Raw genomic sequence first — 21,567 nt, 5'->3', positions numbered from 1 at the left:
CTTGGATTAGATTATAAAACTATATCTGTTTTTTTTTTTTTTTTGGTATGGATTTGTAGCTAAATCCTTATGATAATCTGCAAGTAAGATATTGTAATAGTTTGCACTATATGTCTATTTATTTTGCTGTGTATATTAATCCAGGCGTTATCATACACCTAACCCCTTCAGGGTGATACTAGACCCTGATGGTAAGCAAACGAGAGCCATGCCAAGGTTTATTTTGCATTAACTTGCGTATAAAACATGATGTTCTGTGCTCTGCTCTGTGCATACATGTATGTGTGTATGCACTGCCTCTTGAACAGGCGATATCTAAAGTAGGTTTCTATGGTAACAAGTCAGCTAGAGCTACAATCGTGCGAGAGATGGTGGCGCTCACTCACTGCAAGCATTTCAGAATAAACGCACACTGGAACACATTTTGTGTGAGGCTTTCCAGTGCCAACTAACTGCATGTAGACGGCTAGATGCCCTTGTAGAGGCCATCTTAGCCATCTGTTGTGTATTTTTTTCATCTGGGCCTGCAGTGCAAAATAGGGAGGAAGCATGCATTTGACAGTTAGAAGAGGGGGGTTGGATTCATGTGTTTAATCCAGACATGAACATGATTAGCCAGAAAGGGATTGGGTGTTAAAGTATCGCTCATTAAGTTTTGGTTTTCCCCGCTAAAACCCACCCCATACTCATTGCCTTAGCATCACAAATTAACACATGCACATACGGACAACACACACTTGGCGAGGGCGACGAGAGCCAACGTCTCTCTCCCACCACCTTCCCAGAAAAGCAGCTTCATCAGGGACCAGGGTGTGGCTGTATTTGTGCCGGCATAGACTCGATGACATGTGGCAATCACATTGGAGAACATTTTTTTCTTCTTCTGTTAATTACTGATAACGCCATATCAATACATTTCATTTGCTATACTTAAATTCTAGATTTTATTAAATAGTATAAATTATGTATATCACTTATGTATAATTTAATAATATTCTGTATTTTAAGAAGAGCAGATTTTTTTTTTTTTTACTTTGATATTAATAGTGAATAGTGAATATCAAATCAGTACTAGGGATTTTTAATGATCATGTGACACTGCAAGACTGAAAGTAATGATGCTGAAAATTCAGCTTTGACATCTCAGGAATAAATTACATTTATAAATATAAAACAGATGTTTCAAATTGTAAAAATAGTTCATAATATTACTGTTTTTGCTGTATCAAATAAATCTTAATTTTTTGAACCGAAGTGTATATGTAATAATTATAAAATATCTAATATATAGCGTCACTGTATACTAGATATTTTATTTGCTATCATTATATTAGATATTAAATATATTAAAGATTGATCGTAATGCCTTAATTAAAAAGAGAAAAAATCCAACCTTTAAGGACACCAATTTTCTTTGTGAATGAATTATGTACTGTAAATAAATACATGTTTTTTAAAATACAGGGGGCATAAGTCAGATTGAGTTGGGCAGATTTTTATTTTTAAAGGCCAGTTATTTCATGGATCCAGGATAATATGCATCCTGATAAAGTTCCCTTGGCCTTTGGAAATACAGTATCCCCACATCATCATCACACACCCTTCACCATTCCTAGAGAGATTGACATGGTTTTATTTCAGTTAAATTTCAGTTTATTTCATGCCAATGGGTATGGTCAAGGGTGTGTGATGATGATGTGGGGATATTTTAAGTGTGTTCACTTATGCTAAGCACTATATATATATATATATATATATATACTGTATATAATGATATCATTACATAATTAAATTGTCTGAAAATATACTAATATTCATTTACAAGTCATTTTTAACATCCTTTTTTAACAATTAATGCCTATAGGCATTAATTCCCTTATCTGATCCATCCATGTGATGTCTTGGAGTATCGGCCATTGAGCTGATGATTTGAATCAGATGTGTTTGATTAGAGAGATGAAAATGTGTACTGTTAATTTGCCTCCAGGAACAGGGTTGAAAAAAATGGTCTTAAATGCCTTGTGTGATAATAAAGCACAGAAGGCCATCCTATTATATTTAGTGTCAAATATTAAAGTCTACATTTGGTGTTTTGTGACTGTGCAGTGATGCTATTTTTGAAATAGATCACTATATATGTGGGCTCTCAGGGCAAGAATGTTAAACATGGTGTAGCAGTATCAACACATCAGGTTATTATTATCACAAAATTGTTATTGTCAGAAGACATGCATGGGGGGTAGAGTTGGGGGCTATTCACACAGAATGTGTCCTGTGTGTAAGACACTTTCAGTAGCAACTTGATCCCAGTGGCACACTATGTCTTCTATTCTTGGATTCTAAATAAGAAAGTCGGCCTTCACAATTTTAGAACTTAAAACTGCCTGCATGTATAAAGTAAATCTGTCAGCGTTTTGGCCAGGACATGTTGATGTATCTTTCAAAATGTCAGCAGATCATAAGCCAGTATTTCAAGTAATGGGGCAAGTAAAAACTCAAGTACTCATTGCAACCCAAATAGAGTCATTTCTAGATTGCAGATAAAAATCCATAATGATTGCCTGGTATTTCTGTATTAGAAATGATTTAAAAGCATTTGATTTATATTTTATAAATTCACTTTTTGTCACATAACCACCAACAGCTGATTAATTGCAATTTCTTGTTCTGTAGAGAAGGGAATACACATTTTAATTAAATTTTAATGACATGTCTATGCTAATTTGCATGTTCTAACAAATATGTGTAAAATTTGACAAAACACAAATTCTTGCATTTTTATGCATATGTATGATGTCATATTCATCACAAGCAGTTATATTTCATCCATGTTGTGCAAAGAAGCAGCAAATCTGTGTGTGCGTGCACATGTATGTATGTAATGTGTTATACATTTATATAGTCCGACAGAATATGAATTGAATATTTCTTGTTTTTATCTTGAGTTTAATACAGAAGTGATGTAAGCATTCATTTAGAGGAGGGGTGTAAAGTGGAGGCTTTTACTTGCAGCTTGATCCCCCAAAACCCCGCCTATAGTGTGCTGATCCATGTTTTGGGTGGTTGGTGATTTGTTATTTTTGTATCCCACACTTGCGCTTGTGTTACCTCGTATATAAACACATAAATAGAATAAATAGAGCTCTGAATGTCTCAACACTCACTGGTTTGCACCAGACACCGCTGAGATGCCACACTGAACCTCCACACACAAGAGAAGTCAACTGAAAAAAATCAGTGTTGACAGCAGCTCTCCTCTGTGAGGAACAGGGTAGTAGCAGGAGCGTGAGAGGGAGGAGGGAGAGAGAGAGAGAGAGAGAGAGAGAGAGAGAGAGAGAGAGAGAGAGAGAGAGAGAGAGAGAGAGAGGGACTTGTGCACTGAGAGCCAGCCTCAGCCTCTATTGTGGTAAGCAGGCAAGTGAAGGCGTTTAAGGAGCGGACTTTAAACTCACAGGCGCAACACTGGTCACTGCTGTAGAAACCCCCGAAATCAAAGGCAACATGGAGGAGGACCTGGATGAGGGACAGACCCAAAAGGGTAAAGGAATGCCTTTTATCTCCTTTGTTTCCCCATCCATCTTTCCGATTGTGTTGTTTACCTCTGTGCCTAATCCCTCACTGCTTTTCATTGTCTTTGGTCTTGTTGATTATAAAATGAGGTTATGAAAATGATTTAAATAGGTTATTTTGTGTGTACTGGGAGAAATGTTTTCTGCCATATTTTTAATGAGATTTTTTTTTTTTATGAATTCACCGATTATGTATTTCAGGCACTGTGATGCATTGCATGAATTTTCATTTTCATTTTTTGAAATTATGAAAATAACGTGGCGGAACAAATATGATCCTTTAAAAAATGTATTGATAGATTTTTGGTACGACAGTGATTGTGTGCAGGGGCTGGATCCTCTGTGTGTGTGTGTGTGTGTGTGTGTGGACCATCTGATGGGTCTGTCTTTGTTTGCCGCGCATTTCTGTCAGTCTGTCTGAAGGAGGCAGGAGACAAATCCGTCTTCCGGATGCAGTGAACATTTTTGTCTAAATTCTGCTATTGTTCACCCCTCTTTCATTTCATATTCCTTTTCTTGCTCCTCCTTTTGTGTTCAGGAGCATTTGTTTGCTTTGTGTGAGAGAGGGAGCTTGCTATTTATATTACCACCATTTGCAGGGGCTGAATTTCAAGCTCGGGAGGACATCATTGTCTTTTTTTCTTCTTTTGTGGTCTATAGAGAAAATAATTGGTGAGAAGTTAAAGGAAAGGGGATACAAATAATCCAAATACCAGCCTTCTGAACTATTTCTACCTCTTTATATTTCTTTTATATTTTTTTTTTCTTTCCCCTCCTCCCTTCTAAAGCAGTGATGATAGCAGCCATGTCAGGTCTGCTGTGCTTAGACTGTCAGTGAGCTTGTGTGATATTTAGCACATGAAATATGGGAGGATCACTTATTTATGCTCAACCTGCCGAGGGGATTTGGTGTTTTATTTTCGTAATTACTGTTTGTTTGATTTCCTCAACCAATAGATGTCATGATTGGCTGTCTATCTAGTCATTTCATCTGAGAATCACAAATACATAAAGCCTCTTCACTTTGATCTATTTTGTTTCTCTTTTCTGTATTTTTAATATTTTTTGCATTTAATAGTTAGATGTTTGTTTGTTTGTTTGTTTTGTTTATATAGAAAATGCTTATTGTCCATAAAGTGCACCAGATGAACTTGTATGTATCATTTGACCTGGTTTTCCAAATTGATCTGTTGGCATCTGGGAATCCCAAAAAAGGAAACTATGTGAACTTCTGAGCTTTGACTGATGCACAATTTAGTTCCATAAATATTCTTTTTTGTATTATTATTAATATTAAAACATTTGAGGTGTTCAACATTGTGTCAGCAACTTTGCATACTTTTTTTCCTTTTCTTTTTTAAAGTCAGTTCACGTATTCCATTGGAAAGAGACCCATTTGAGCTAAAGTAATGCCTTGCAATTTAGTAATAAAATGAAAATGCATTCATATTTAATGCACATTTCCCTAATTCAGTGATATTTGACCTAATACATAATACTTACTAATGCTACAGTAACTGCAAAATACTTGTTTCTTAACTCCATAAAAGAAAAGCTGAAGTCTGATAATCAGTGAATTTATTCACAGACGTGCATTGACCGTTGCACTGACCCTATTGCTGCACAATAGATGAAGTGGGGAACTAAGCGGCCTCATGGGAGAATGGACATTTCATTACCTCTCATGATTATTGGATTAGAGGACATTAGGCCGTTAACACACAGAAATACCATCCCACTCCTCGTCTTTTATTTATAGCTTTTACCTCCAAATTTCAGTCATCGCTGTTGACAGAGGGCAGTTTGTTGGATGGGCTCTTAGCAGACAGTGTGACATCAATCCTCTGATAAAATTCTGATAGGAGGTGTTCATAAAAGTGAGTGTTATAGAATATCACAAAAAGATACAGTGTGAGGTCATTTACACACGTGTGTAGCCATGTAAATGCTTCTTATTCTATCAATAAAGATAAATGGTTCAACACACACATTTTTACTCATTACCTCACTGGTGTTTTGTCTGCCAAGTCAATACCCCCATGTCTTCTGCGCACATGTTTACGTTGACATCAAAAACAGGGCAATCTTATGGTAACGCTTGCTTGCATAGTCAGATGCAATGAGCTGATTTTTAATAGTTACGTGTATTTTGTTAACTTACACTCACTTATATAAGATATTTTTGAGAACATCATTGCATGTTGTCATGCCTCTTGTTCTATTTTTAGTAGCTCAGCATGTAACAAACTCCTTCATTATTAATGTCCAAATCGAGTTGTGATTGTTAGATGGATCGCGCATCTTTAAAGTGCATTTATATTTCATGCATGCATCGACTCTTTGAATTATGGCATCCGTATTAATCCTGTGGATTAATGTGCAATATTAATTGCATTTATATTTCATCCATGCATCGCATTTTTGAATTATGCCATCAGTATTAATATAAACATTAACATACTTCTCTTTTGTAAGGTGTGATGGATCTGCAAAGCACCACATTGTTTTAAACTGCGATGTTGAAATGGAAACGAAATCATGATTGAATTCTATGCATCTGCGGGATGCACGTTATCTGGCGATCTCATTTCCTTCCTGTTTTTTTAATCTCCAAATACACGACCTTGTGTGATCCAGAGGCAACCCTCTAATCTGGGGACTCCTATTGTTCTCACACACTGGTCAAACCTCTCAGGGACACTGAAGTTTCACTAATTGTCCTCAAAATTGAATCATATAGCTAATAATAGAAAGTGGATTCAGTGCACTATTGTTCTCCCTAATGTTTCCAACAGGTCAAACGACCATGAGAACAAAGAGAGGAACATGAGAACAGGTTGAATGTTTTACGAGAATTTTAAATTTAGTTTTCTACACATTTGGTGCATTTCAAATCCAGATACAAATAAGCTACATACATTGGGTTCTAAATGGGTTCTTTTCTGCTGAGGGAAGGTATCTTGGGAGAACCCATTTAGCTGCCCCGTCAGGGATAAAATCGTGTAGTCTTCTCGGTTCCTGCTGCGTTCGACGCTGGACTGTTTCCCCCCCTGTAATCCTTGTGAATGTGTCTCCCATTCAGCCCGTTTGCCGCTGAATGTGTTGACACACGGCGTTGTAAGTGGGTCATGGCGCTTGCAAAGGCCCGGCCCATTCTCAGGGCCCGCACCTCCATCGCCATGGCAACCCTGCTGGTTGATTAAACATGCGCAGAGAAGTCGCGTAGACGTGCGGTGATGAAAACCCGCTCGCTTTCAGAGAGAGGCAGTGATAGAGACACATAGCGCCCCTCATGTAGCCACTTGATGTGATTCAATTCAATTGAATTTGATTTTTTTTTAATCTGAACTGAAAAACGGCATTATGGGTAATGAAATGCTAATCACTTTAAATTGACAAATTATTCAAATCCTTTTGAATACTGTTAAAACAATGGCCGAAGAGGGTCCAATTGAGGTGGTTATGAATGGAGAGTGTTTGACTGTGGGTGTAAAAAGGTCACGTTAAACAGCAAAACAAAGCTTTTTTGCTGCATGATAACCAACACTTGCGTCTGTTTTCCTCTCCATCTGCCTGATTCTCTTCCACTGTCTTTTTCTTTCATCTGTCGCAATCTCTTATCCGTTCACTCTCCCTTTCTCTCTCCCCTCTGTGCTGCGGATTAACGTTAGCATTAGCAGCCTTTTGTTGTGAGGTCTTTGAGTGTCCTGTGAGAGTGTTTCCTCTCTGAACATGTGTGGATATCAGGGTGAGCACTGGTTCGCATGTGAGCCCACAGTTCCAGGGATTAATTGGAGGTTGGGGGTGGGGCAAGGCGGGAGTGGCACTGAGGCTGTCAGACTGACAGATGGGCGTTGGGGTTGGGTGGGGTGGGGTGATCAAGGGACATGGGGCAGGTTTGGGGTAGGGTGGGAGCAGCCATTGCTTTATTATTAGAGGACCCTCTGGGATAGTCCTTTTGTTTATGTTGTTTGGGTTAGGCCTGTCTTTTGTGTGCATAATTTTTGGTTTAACATCTGAAAACAATATCCAAATCCCAGTGTTATTTTAGCATTATTGATATATTATAGTATTTATTATTAAAATATTTATAATAATAATATTTATTTATTTAAATATTTAATTTCAATGTTAGCAAAACTTTGTATTTGTATATGCTTTTTGTAGTAAAAAAAATGCTAATCAAATGTTTTTTTTCTCAAATGAATGGCTATCAATGCTATTTTGCTTTATTTTTTTTAATTTCATTTTTAGATTTAGTAATTTGACAGAAATTCAGCCTATTTGATTTCAGTTAGTTGCAAAGATTTCTCATTTTTTGATAATTTTTCTTGATTTCATTTCTGATTTATACTACAGGATTGTTGAATGTTTGAATCTGATTGATGAACGTTCAAAAATATGTGTAGTTAATTTCAGAGAAATGCACAGCTAAAGTAGTTCCAGGCAGGAATCATTTGGCGAAGTGATATATATCATGGCCATATGATTGCTGTCAGATATTTCAAAGATTCAGGTCAGTTATTTCAAAGACAGCCTACAGCCAAAGAACCAAAACCCACAACAACATTGACCACCAAGGAAATACATATACAGTAAACAATAGGATAAAAATGACAAATTATTTTCACTCACTCCCTTTAAAATTATATAGTACTGTAACATCCTCGCACAAAAACGTGTTGTCAGTGCTGCTCTGATTATTATTTTTTTTAAGTAGTAAAATAGTTTAGTTTAGTAACTTAAAAGCTATGACATTTCTCAATAGCGAGGTTATTACAGCCCTGTTCTTGAAACAGATTCTATATTAGTATAGACGCTGCTGCTGAACACTGTTGAGAAAAGCACAGACTTGTGTAACTTTCTCTTTCTAATAACTGCTAATAAATGACTCAAGCCTCCGTTACTAGTGCCGAAATGACATTAGGCCTGGGATGAGATGGGTAAGAAATTAGTTCTATACACATAAGAGCATTTTAAGGACTAAAACCTGACAAATGTCTCGAAATACATCATCTGATCAATGTCTTGAGCTGTGGTAGCCGTGGTGTAAGCGGAATAATTGACTCCGATTGGAACATAATGCGGACGAGGTGTAACTTATTACAGGTATTCGAATGAACAATTTTTTTTGTATAGTTTTAGTTAACAGCACTGATGAACACATTAGTTTTATTGTGTATAAGATTAAGTATGTATATTTTATTAATAAATACAATTTCAGACTGGCTCCGCAAACTGCAACTATTCAGTGTGTAATTACATTAAGCATCAGTGAATCTTCCAAGGATAAAAGAAGCTATATAGAAGTTTTTATGCAATGATTAAAAAAAAGAAGTGATTTACCATTTATGATCTGAATGCATGGGAAATACATGCATGCACACTAAAAAATGCTGGGTTGTTTTAACCCAATTTTGGGTAAAATATGGACAAACCCAGCCATTGGGTTACATTTTTAAATTATATTTTTAACCCAATTGGCTGGGTTTGTCCATATTTTACCCAAAATTGGGTTAAAACAACCCAGCATTTTTTAGAGTGTGGTTTTAGCTTAGATTAATTAATAAAAAGGAGTATTGTTTAGAAACACACTGTATCTTTTACACAAGTAGTTGGCACGTGAACTTTATTCATTAATGTTCAAGCCTGTTTGCACTGATTTTATGGTTCAGTTTAGTATCTTGGCCTGCATTTTGGTTGCTTTCATAATTGAGAGTTGCATTGGTGTGGTAAACCATTTCTCTTTGGCTGTACTATAAGAGCATGAGATTGCAACGGTTTGGCTGCCTGTGATCTGTCGTGAAACTTGCCAGTGAGGCTATCCTGTGAGTATTTGTATTGTAAATCAGATCCTTTATTAACAAAATGTGCATGCATTTTTAATGCTTCATCTAATACCCTTGAATGTTGAACAAGGCTGCATTGTAATATAATGCAATTCGTGTTGGCTCAGGAGACATGCAGTGGTTTTTAAACACTTCATAGAATCTCATAACAGGATCAAAATTGCACGTAGTATTGTGTAAATGCTAATACTGTAATGCAGTTGAGTAAGGCATATGAAGATGTGTGATTTAAAATAATAAGAACATACTGTGTGTGAAACATTTCAAATAATGTATTACTACAGTATGTGGGGAGTGTGTTGGTCTGTTAATGGTCAAATATAAAATATATATTATTATTAAAAACTTAACATGTTTAAGACAACAAAATCATTTTTAATGTTTTAAAAAGCAAACAGATCTACTGCAAATCTGTAGATCTGTTAAACATACAAAGAATCAGATACTGGATTCTCACATTTCTTGATCTACAGCATTTGCTATGGCAACAGGTTGATCCCTTGCCAAATCCACTAAAGCCAGGTCTGAGGTTCATTACAGCATCATTATTATTATATTTGACAGTATTCAATAATTCACATCCAAAGGACTGAAATGGGAGCAGTGGCCTCAACCAAACCATGGTTGTAACCTGCACTCATTTTAAAAGGACTGGCATAGTTGGGAATACTAAATACATGCAAGCTGAATCAAAGTTTATTCTTTCTAATGCCAAACTACACACACTGAACATGTATGTTTTGGTTAAAGCTGCAGTCCATAGCTTTTTGGGGGGTTAAAAATGATCCAAAATACATATTCGAGAAAATATATAACCAGCCAGTATTCAAAACTATCTACTTGCCTTAGCTCGATTCAAAGCGGTATATAAGCTTGTAATAATGTTTTTAATTCCAGTGGTACTGGTTCCCACAGGAGATTCGAGCATGTCTTTGAGTCATACGTCACTTCTGTACACATAAAGAAGGAGTCTCGGCTAGTAGGCTATATTGCGTGAGGATGTTGGAGGTGGAGATTTATAGGCTTTTCTCATTGCACTTGATATAATTAAGCATTAATTTAACGGCGGATCCAGAAAGGTTCAAACGACAATCACCAGTGACAACAGATTCACCCGCTGTAAAGCGCAAAATACTTTTTTCGGACTTCGGAGTGGCTACAGAAAAAAGGGAACGGGCCCATGCGAAAACAAGGATACATATCGGAAGGACATTAAATGTAGTCACGCAATGACGTTGTTAAAATTAACAGATTTAATCTGAGAGATTTACCAGAACCAGAAAAAAAAATTGATGTTTCTTACTAGTTTAGATTACATTTTCTGGTGAAAATTCCTATGTTGGTCATACTTCCAAAAAGAATAATCTGTGATTCTGAATGCCATGCAGCACGGTGATTGACAGCCACACACTCTCCTCAAACATTGTGTTCATCCGCGCTGTGCCGTGTTCCGTGAATTACTGCAATTGCATATTTCGAACAGAGATGGCGACAAAGAGGAAGAACGCCGGACTGCAGCTTTAAGTGAAGATAAATAATATTTCTTTACTTGAATAAAACCAGTTTATGTAGATGTTAGAAGGTTACCACTTTTTTCAGTGCAGTATAACATACTAATTATGTTTTTTGTTTTTTTTATGTTGAAAATACATCCAACTTTTTGGTAAAATAATGTCATAATTATGGTTTACGTTACATTTTAAAAAAATAAATAAAATACCATGTTATCTCATAATGCCCAAAAGATTGTTACTGTAAATTTTGACAGTAAATTTCCGGTATCGGATGCCTTTTTTCTTTTTCTTTTTTTTTTTTACAGTGAAATTAAACATTTTCATACAGTGCATAATTTTAACAGATACATGTATTAAGTATACAAATTAAAAAAAAAAAACAAGCTAAACTCAAATGACATTTTGAAATGAAATGTTTGGAAAAACTCAATCAAGTAACCTAGTGTCAAAGTGACATTTTGTTATTCATGAATCATCCTGTTATGATTCACTCTGATATATGATGCCAAGGGGAGAATTTTAAATAGTCTGCTGCAGTGACAATTTGCACATCATTGAAGAGTAACAAATACGTGCACACACAGAAAATGAACTGGACCTCACTGACTGTCAGAGTGAATGGACTGAGGATTTACTTCCAACTGTCAGGGTACTTGCTAGTCTTGTCAGGCAGAGGCTAGACACTAAGAAGAGCACAGAAGACGACTTACGCTAGCTTTGATTTCTGTGCAAGAATACTGCTTTCTTACATGACATACTGAAGAAACAGATGAAACATGACCTCTTTTTTCTTTGTTTTCTCAGGATGTATGGAGTGTTGTCTGAAATGTCTAGGAGGCATCCCTTATCCATCTCTGATTGCCACCATCCTGCTGTATGCTGGAGTGGCGCTCTTCTGTGGATGTGGACATGAAGCTCTTTCTGGAACGGTCACCATCCTCCAGAACTACTTTGAGGTGATCAGGGGACCTGGAGATGGTCTGGATGTGTTTACAATGTAAGTGAGAGCAGCACACTGAACCGGCCATTTCTCACTGTAGATTCCCACATATATACATTTTACATACACAAGTGCCACTCTGCTAAAAAATAAATACATATATCAAATTTATAATTAAAATAATGTTACTTAGTCAGTTACTGCTAAAATATTTTATTATATATATAATGTTTTCTATTTTAATTAGTTATTAGTTATTTCTGTGATGCCAAAGCTGTATTTTTTAGCATCATTACTCTAGTATGGGCTATATGCACGCATAAGTTCCGCATTTGACGTAAGGATGCTCGTCCATTTCCGGTTGTGTAGATTAAAGCGGAGGAAAACCGGAGAAAACGGGATTATGGCAGAGTCTTCAATATTTACTGTCCTCCCGTCTTTGAAACGAAACGTACATACGTTTAGATGTAATTTTATATATAGTTATGTTTATTTAATATAATTTTAAAAAGAAGCATAAACACAACGAGGGGTGTCTGTTTTATCTGTTTTTGTGACTAACGTTTCATTAGTATAACCATGGAGTATAAAATTCAATATAAATTCTCTGTATTGCTTTGGACTCTATGATCGGCGGAAGTTATCGAGCATCCTTAATCCTTCACCGGAAATAACGCCGTGCATAGAGCCCATTCAGTGTCAAATGAACCTGATTTGATGCTCAAGGAACATTGGCGTGACAGAATAGAAGAAATATTCCTTCTGTTGGTTACTCAAATACAGTCATGTGAAAAAGAAAGGACACCCTATTAAATTCTATGGTTTTATTAATCTGTCACGTTTTCATTGTGTTTAGTCAACACAGTCTCATGAAGATGCGTATCTATACCACGAGTGTCATTTCTCGTGGCATTTATACGCCAAAAGTGTTTTTTTCGTGTATATGGTACGCACTAAAAAACCCTGGGTTAGGTTTAGGGGGGAGGGGGGTGGGGAGTTCGTGCGTATTATACGCAAAAAAGTGCGTATCATATGTACGCGAAAATCGCGTGCCATATACACGCAAAAACTGTTTTTGGCGTATAAATGCCACGAGAAATGACATTCGTGCCATAGATACGAACTTTCATGAGATCGGGCTGGTTTAGTTCAGTTTTGTGATCTTGTTCCCCCTGTCTTTTGTGATTTTGGTTCAGTCTGGTTAATTACTAATTCCCATCACCTGTGTTCTGTTAATCATCCCATTAGTCCCAGTTCATTTAAGCCCTGTGCTTTCCCTCAGTGTTTGTTGTTCGTCGTTGATGTATAGTTGTGTGAATTGAAGTTCTGGGGGTGGTTTCCCTTTATTTCTGAATTTAAGTTTGTGAATAATGCGTCTGAGTTCCTTTTCTCCTTGTCTTCTGCACCCTACATGTCGTCTGACAATATCAGGACATAATAAAAAAATCGTCTGGTTCTTGGCAGATCTTAAAATTGGGTAACCTCGGATGAATATCAACAGCACATGACGTGTTACATTTTGTCATTATTTATTCAACAAAAATAAAGCCAAAATGGAAAAGCCTGGTGACAAACTAAGTACACCATTACTGCTTCCATAGGATTTAAGACAGTACGTGGCAGGCAGGAGCAACTTATCAAATGTCTTTGATTGTCAGCATGTGTGATTACCTCTATAAAAGAAGACGTTTTGGCAGTTTGCTGGTCGAGAGCATTCAGTTGTGTGTTTACACAATGCCAAAAAAAGAAAAAACATCTGCTATGATCGTAGAGAAGCAATTGTTGCTGAGCTTAAGAGAGCTGTTAACATGTCCTCATTTATTTGTTAATTTATTAATATGTTTTTTTTGTTTTTTTTGTTTTTTCAAATATATATATGGCAGATCTATATCTTGGATTTTAGTTAGCATTTTGTTCTGAAGAAATAAGCAAGTTTCCAAAATAATGCTGGAACAAGTTGTTTTTCTGTTGATGATAAATTTGAGTGCCACATCTACAGTTTTAAAATATCACCATTTCCACACACAAAATGTTAAGCAGCTCAACTGTTTTCGACATTAGTAATAATAATAATAAATGTTTCTTGAGCATCAAATCTTAATCATCATATTATAATGATCTCTAAAGGATCATGTGACACTGCAGAGTGGAGTAATGATGCTGAAAATTCAGCTTTGTGATCACAGCAATAAATTATATTCAAATAGAAAACATTTCTTTTAATTTGTGTTTTAGTTTTTCAGTATTTTTGAATAAGTAAATGCAGCCGAGCATAAAAGATTTCTTTCAAAAACATTAAAAATATATATTAATGTTTCCAAACTTTTGACAGGTACTATTTGTGGAATTATGTGTAATTTTCTCACCCCATTAGCAATTTCTTTTTCTCAATTTAAAGGGACACTCCACCCATTTGCATTAAGATTTCTATTGTTAGAAATCCAGTCATATTATTGAATGTGCAACACTCTCATTTTACCCTGAGATGAGAGAAATCTGCTATTTACCTTTTTCACTTCCTCCTACAATGACGCAAAAATCGTCATTTTATGTCATTGTAGGAGGAAGTGTAAGAGGGGGGGATTTCTGTAAAGACTACACGCACTAGTTCCCACCCTTTCAAACCTCCCCATAGGGGGTTGGACCTAATGCGCTAAGTGCCAGTGTGTTTGATTTCACCGGCAGAAACTTTTTAAAAATATGGACGAAGGTACTGAATACGCAGACGGATGCATTATGGACAGGGGTGGGTACTGAAACACGATGCTAATAGGGAACCGATTCCGACGTAAACAGTAATAAACAGACCAAATAAGAACAAAAATTTCAGTGCCTGAGCCTCTGTATCATGAGGCGCACAAATGCAATGTCTCTTGCTCTCTCCTTCGTGTGCGCACTATAGGCCCCGACTTGACGCTCATACGTCGTCATATTATATTAACGCGCATTATCTGATTTCATGGTGCGAAATGATTTGCCGGCGGTAGCGTAGAGTGTAGCTCAACTCTAGTCTACATTGATGGGCAGAATAGTGGGAGTGGCCTGCGGAGCTGAGCATTGCAATGCACTATGTGGATTGTTGTCTACAATCCACAAGCACTAAAAAGTCATTTTCTGCCTTTTATCGGCCAAGAAGGGCCCAAATTAGAAATTCATGATACTATTCTACTACATATATATCCCACTTTCAATACAGATTCATGTCTCCACTGGTGGAATTACCCTTTAAGCATAGGGGAGAACAGGGTAACGTAAGCCACTTTTTACAGTACATTTGATGATTTACTAAGTAAGTAAAGTTGTTTCAGTTTAGGTTGTTGTGTACGCAAAAACAAGTCATGTAATTATTATAGTTTTAGAACATCAAACAAGTTAGTCATCAATTTAATGCCATTCATTTAACAGGCAAAAAGTCATACTTTTGTTTATCCAGTAAAGATTAAATTAGAGTAAATTGATCTTTGTGTGTTAACTACAGAAAGGATGTTTTTGTGTATATGTACAGCTTAAACTTAACATTTGTCAATAATTAGATATTTGTTGCTTCAATATTGTAACATTAATGAATTAAGCTTTTGAATCAACATGACTGACTCACAAACCTTAATTTTGACAAAAAATATTTCACACATTGGCTTAGATCCACAGTTATGCTAAGTTTATGACCATGTATCATTTAAAGGTACAGTAAGAGATTTCTGAAAATTATTGTTGAACACTTTTGATATTTGAAATCAACTTAAACAAACACACCCCTCCCTTCATTGCTGCATGAAATGCATGAGTGCTATCTCTTTATCATACCTGAAGTGAAACAAAATATTTTTTTGTGAGACCACTGTTACTCCCATATGGAGCAGAAACAACATTCATTATCAGGTATTCCAGCTAGGTTTCTTCAGTGCTGGAAAGATTTTTTAATATTAATGTAGGTCCTAAACTTAAACCCGATCCCTTCCTTTTCCAGTGATATTCCTCTAATGTTTCTCTTTTGTAATGTCTCTCAGCCATTTACAGTCTTTCTTCAAATCTCCCTCTTGCTCACTCTCTCTCCTCTCCCATAATGAGTAGACACGCCCCCTACTGCTGATTGGCTACATATGTCTTGTGGCGCTCGGCCCAATCCTCTTTCAATGGCTTTTCTCAGAAATTGCTTAAAATTAATGTACAAATATCCAAATCATCTATTTTATTTAAGATATAAGATTGATTTTTAAGTAAAATGATGAATTAACTTGGCAAGGCAAAAATATTTTTTGTGTTCTGGTTTGTTTACAACATTCTCCGTGTGATTGAGTCCAATATAGATTGAGTAATGTGAACTTTACTGCCTTAATTTGTGGTCACATGATTCCTTGTGTTAATGGTTTTGGGGGTTTTTAGACTAGAAATGTATGAGTCTTTTTTTAACCAATGCATATATAGTGATGGACTTTATTTCCTCCGTTTCCCACAGCATTGACATTATCAAGTATGTGATCTATGGCATTGCCTCAGCGTTCTTTGTGTATGGCATTCTTCTGATGGTTGAAGGCTTCTTCACCAGTGGGGCCATCAAGGACCTGTATGGAGACTTCAAGATCACCACCTGTGGACGCTGCGTCAGTGCATGGGTGAGAAATCGCTGGGAGAACGACATGCATTGGAATGTACAAAAGGGCAACGATAAAGCCACTAAGAGTAACTGCCGCACATAAACATAGCATCCGTTTATAGCTCTGCGAGTTATTCTCTCATTTATGCAGTGTGAAGCAAGAAAGTTATGGTGTGGTTGCTGTTATATTGTAATTAATTTATAACACTGATAGCTAAACTCTGCACACTGTTTCATTTTCCTTTAATAGAGACATTCCTTTCTATGTATCTTACCTTACATATTGAGTTTACCGGTATATGAAATGATTGATGCTTATAATAGTGCCTTTTATTTAATACTCTTGTAAATTATTTTCTAATTTAGAGTTTGATCGGGTATTTGGGCTTATAAGTCTTATTTGTCCATCCTTCTTTCCTTCAGTTCATCATGCTGACGTACATCTTCATGTTGGCTTGGCTGGGTGTGACAGCATTCACCTCTTTGCCTGTCTTCATGTATTTCAACATCTGGACCATTTGCCAAAACATGACTGTTCTGGAGGGAGCAAGTTTATGTCTCGACCCACGCCAGTTTGGTATGTTTCATAATCTGGGGGTTTCACTGACAGATATTTGTTTTGTTGCTGTAATTCTTACTGGTTGGTTATCCAAATAAAAGGTGTTGTGCCGTTTGGAGAGGAGAAGACTGTATGTGCAGGATCAGAGAAGTTCTTCAAAATGTGTGAATCGAATGAGGTCAGTGTGAAGTATAGTTCGCTAGATTCTAATGTTTTCAATCAGTTGTATAAATCATTTCCACAATGAAAAGCAACCCAAGACTTGTTTCTCTCTCTCTCTCTCTCTCTCTCTCTCTCTCTCTCTCTCTCTCTCTCTCTCTCTCTCTCTCTCTCTCTCTCTCTCTCTCTCTCTCTCTCTCTCTCTCTCTCTCTCTCTCTCTCTCTCTCTCTCTCTCTCAATATTTCTTTCTGAAAGCTGGATATGACTTTCCATCTGTTTGTGTGTGCGCTGGCTGGGGCTGGAGCTGCAGTCATTGCCATGGTGAGTTTTGACCAATACCAACAATTATACAAAGCATCTGGAATACACTACACCACTTTTGAAATTAGATCGAATGCTGAAAGCTCACACATTATGATGTGTTCAAAATATCATATATGTTTTGAATACCTCTGACTGGATGAAATTGTAGTCTGAACCTTAAAAATCTGATCATTCACTATGCCATTTTCTGTGAAATTTGTCAACTCCGACTGGCCAAAATCTGCAGACTTTCGGCATAATTGTAACGTGAAAATTAGGGCGAAAATCTGAGTAATGGTCATGTATTCTTTATAATATGTAACTTGCTCCATCTTTTTGCGAATTTATTTATATATGAAGAGTTCAGATGCAAAAGCCTCTAAGTGCCATTTGAAATTTTCTTCTAAAATGATCATTTTTATCAAGCTTGTATATTTAAGTTCAGTAATTTCATTTAAATGGCAATGAAGATTACATATTAATTTTCATTTAAGTGAAATTACTGAACTTAAATATACAAGCTTGATAAAAATTGTCATTTTAGAAGAAAATTTCAAATGGCATTTAGAGGCTTTTGCATCTGAACTCTTCATATTTTTTTAAATATGCTACAAAGTTTATTTAATTGCTTGCTTATTGATAGCAAGTATTTTTTTAGGCATTTTTCTCTTTTAAGATAATATTTGATATCATGGTGACTGAAAGTCCTAAAGCTTCATCCTTTTAAACTGGCAACAGCGTGTCTATTTGTGTGATGATGCAAGCTGAATTAATGACTTCACCTTTTTATAAACTGAAATGGGATAAAAAGTCATGAAAAATGTGTGCTGGGGTGTTGTCAGCTCTCTCATATTGCCTTTTCTTTGTTGTTATTTAACATCTTTGTGCCTGCCCTCCGCCCGCCCGCCTGCCTTCCCATTCCGTCTCTCTCTCTCTCACACGGAGAGAGCTGGGCACATTCTGTTGTCATGGAAACTAGGGGAAGAAAGGCCCTGGAGCTTGTAGCAAGCAGCACACAGTAATTTGCGAGGAACCATTTTCTGAAAAAGAGAATGTGGTTGTTAGTCTGGGATGATGTAGCAAATTATAGAAAGAGCTTTCCCGTCTCCTGTTGTGGAAAGAGCAAATTTAACTGACTGTTAAACAATGCGTCCTTACACTCTCTGGGAAAGGTAATAATAACCAAGCTTTTCCTTTGTCAAGAAGAGGAATTTAGGGTGTGGTCCTATTCTAATGAGCTTGCATAATGTAAATCTGATTTGCATAATGGTGCACTGAAGAAAACAAAATATAGTGTATGCTCTCATGCAGGACAGCTGTCCCCTCTCAACCTATATATATATATATATATATATATATATAATGTTTATTTTATATGTATATAATGTTTAAAATCAAGACTTCTATAACCCCACACACTTCCTTTGCTTTCATATCGTGTTAGACCCCTCTTCAATTTAAACACATTTAAAACCTTTACTATATTTTATAATATACCCATATAGCCAGGGCCTTCATCAAGGTATTTTCGAGCATAGGTTTTCCAGCACAAACATATGAGAGGAGCTTTACAATGCTGCCTCCTGCTGGTGTCACTGCTAATTTTAGAGTGGCAAACATGCGTCATCACAGTCTGCTAAGATCTTATTCCAAATACACAAACGAGCATATTAGCATTTTTTTTTTTTCCAATCAAATAAATGCACCCTTGGTAACCATAAGAGACTTTTTTTTACCATAGAGATTTCCAAAAAGGTTTTGCGTTATAAAAGTGTTATAAGGCATGAGCCAAGCCAATCAGCTACACAGTTGCCAGTTGAATCACAATACTACAAACTTTGATTTGAAGCAAAACTAGACTTTTTAAAGGTGGAATGTGTACTTAACGGCTTTGGTGAGGGAAAGAACTGCAATCCCATAAAGTATAATTTAGTTAAAAACAATGGAAATATGCAACTTCTCATTTAAATTTGTCCATTGGATATATAAAAACAATATGTTTTAAGTTTATCGCAAAATATGCATAATAGATGTATATATGCTTTATGGGAGTGGGAGGAGCTAAAGAGCTATTTTTGCACCTGTTGCAACCAACTCTCTGATTGGTGTAATTTTCTGTACAGCATCATGGGTAATGTTTTTCAACAGGAATTCCACTGTTAAACATGATTTATTTTTAAAATAATGCAGCTTCAGCGGAAGCAAATATCACAGTCTGTCTTTAAAGGTGTTGGGTCATCTGAAGTCTTCATAAGAGGCTGGATCCAAACCGAAGCTGGTGTACTCTCTAGTTGACGCAGAAAAGCAAATGGAAAATAATTAGCATAGCTACTGTTCATAGCATCTCAAGTATCTAATATAACTGGAGTGCAAGATTATGAGATGCATTATATCAATGCTTAGAGAAAATAGAATTCACATGAGCTGAACCATTTACAAACTTTTAGGTCAGTAGCAATAATTAATCGATATGGAACTTAATCGGTAACCAGTGCAGAGATGAACAAATTGGGGTTATTTGATCATATTTTCTTGATCTAATAAGAACTCAAGCAGCTGAATTTTGTGTGTGTGTGTGTGTGTGTGTGTGTGTGTGTGTGTGTGTGTGTGTATAGTGTACAATATATATTATGCACAAATAATACTATGATTAATAAGTAAAAAAGTGTCAGAATAATACAACTATAAATGTTTAGTTGACTTCGTTGGTGTTATTTCAATAATAAATAGATTTTAAAATAATAATAATCCTTTTATGGGATTTATAAGTGTTTCATAAGAACAATTTTATTAGAGTAGGCTAATGCAAAGGTTTAGCTGACTGTGTTGACAGTATTCAATATCACATGGTGTTGTTTCAGATTCACTACCTGATGGTGCTGTCTGCCAACTGGGCCTATGTGAAGGATGCATGTAAAATGCAGAAATACGAGGACTGCAAGTCCAAGGAGGAGCAGGAGCTGCATGACATCCACTCTACGCGCTCCAAGGAACGGCTCAATGCCTACACATAAGACAGGAAGCAGCAGCGGGGCGAGAGGACCCTCAGTGCTCTCACTTCCTGTTGAAGGGAGTTTTGGCACTGGTGCAGTCCAGGTGGTGTGTCGTATGACCAACCCCATGGCCAACCCATTACCTCTCGCACAAACATTATTATTATTATTGTTATTATTATTAGTGCTAGCAGTAGTGTTGTAGTTTTTTTCACATTAATGTATTTAATTTTATGAGATTGTGCTGGTTCTTTTTTCCACCACATTTTACAATTTTGAAATATATTTCTTTTTGAAACATTTTAGCATCAATTCACGAATCGTTTTTATGTAGAGGTTCGGTTTTTGGAGGAAAAGCACATTTTTCATGTGTGTCTGTCTCTTAAGGTCTTATTATCAAAGACTTGAATCAAGAAAAAAAATTAGGTAAAAAATAATAATAAAACACTCTCTTTCTCTCCTTTTTTAATCATCAGAAGGTATGAAGCCCGATACCAGCAGATGGCTTGCTCATTCTGCGTTATTTTGGTAAAAGAAAACTCAAAAACTGAGACAGAAAAGACAAAAAACAAAATTAAGATATAACAGATGTACCATAAAGTGTTTATTTATTATTTTTCTACAGATGTCATTGCATAGCTTATCAAGATGATTACAAAAGAACAAAATGGTTATTATTTGCTTGCCGTTCAAGTTTTCAGACCGCATCGTGCCAGTAGGTGGCGTTGTAACTTCTCTGAGAGGGAGAGGATCTTTCTGACGCATTTAAATCTTACCGTAGTAGTGTCAGCAGCGAGCGACCCCCTCTTCGGCAGCAATGCAACTCTCCCTTTACTGGAAGCAAGTGACACATGCACAAGCCTACAGTGTTATGACCCCCTCTTTTTTATTTTCCTACTCGAATAGATGTAGACACAGTAAAGCCTTCAGGGTTTTTATTTGACTCTTTTTGTTTTCAGTTTTTGTACAAAGTCAATGTGTAAATGTATGTACTGTAAGTTAGCACTTAAACTTCAGGTGAATTCGTATTAGACTGAAAACACATTCCATGACAGGATAGGGTGGGCAGAGGGAGGGTGTTCTTCT

At 36.4% G+C, this 21,567-nt stretch overlaps 1 protein-coding gene across 1 annotated transcript; it reads left to right on the top strand.

Moving 5' to 3' along the window:
- The first annotated feature begins 3,367 nt into the window (after window positions 1-3,367).
- On the top strand, window positions 3,368-20,918 carry gpm6aa (glycoprotein M6Aa). The gene is made up of 7 exons (XM_039664489.2): window positions 3,368-3,538; window positions 11,737-11,929; window positions 16,329-16,485; window positions 16,890-17,043; window positions 17,127-17,203; window positions 17,441-17,506; window positions 20,350-20,918. The coding sequence occupies exons 1-7, from the start codon at window positions 3,502-3,504 to the stop codon at window positions 20,500-20,502; spliced, it is 837 nt and encodes a 278-aa protein (XP_039520423.1). The 5' UTR covers window positions 3,368-3,501; the 3' UTR covers window positions 20,503-20,918.
- The last annotated feature ends 649 nt before the right edge of the window (window positions 20,919-21,567 follow it).

The sequence above is a fragment of the Pimephales promelas genome, chromosome 9 (genome assembly GCF_988280905.1).
Source record: "Pimephales promelas chromosome 9, fPimPro1.hap1.1, whole genome shotgun sequence".
Classification (NCBI taxonomy): Eukaryota; Metazoa; Chordata; class Actinopteri; order Cypriniformes; family Leuciscidae; genus Pimephales; species Pimephales promelas.
Note: the sequence above shows the minus strand (reverse complement) of the source record. Positions and strands in the feature narration are given on the sequence as shown.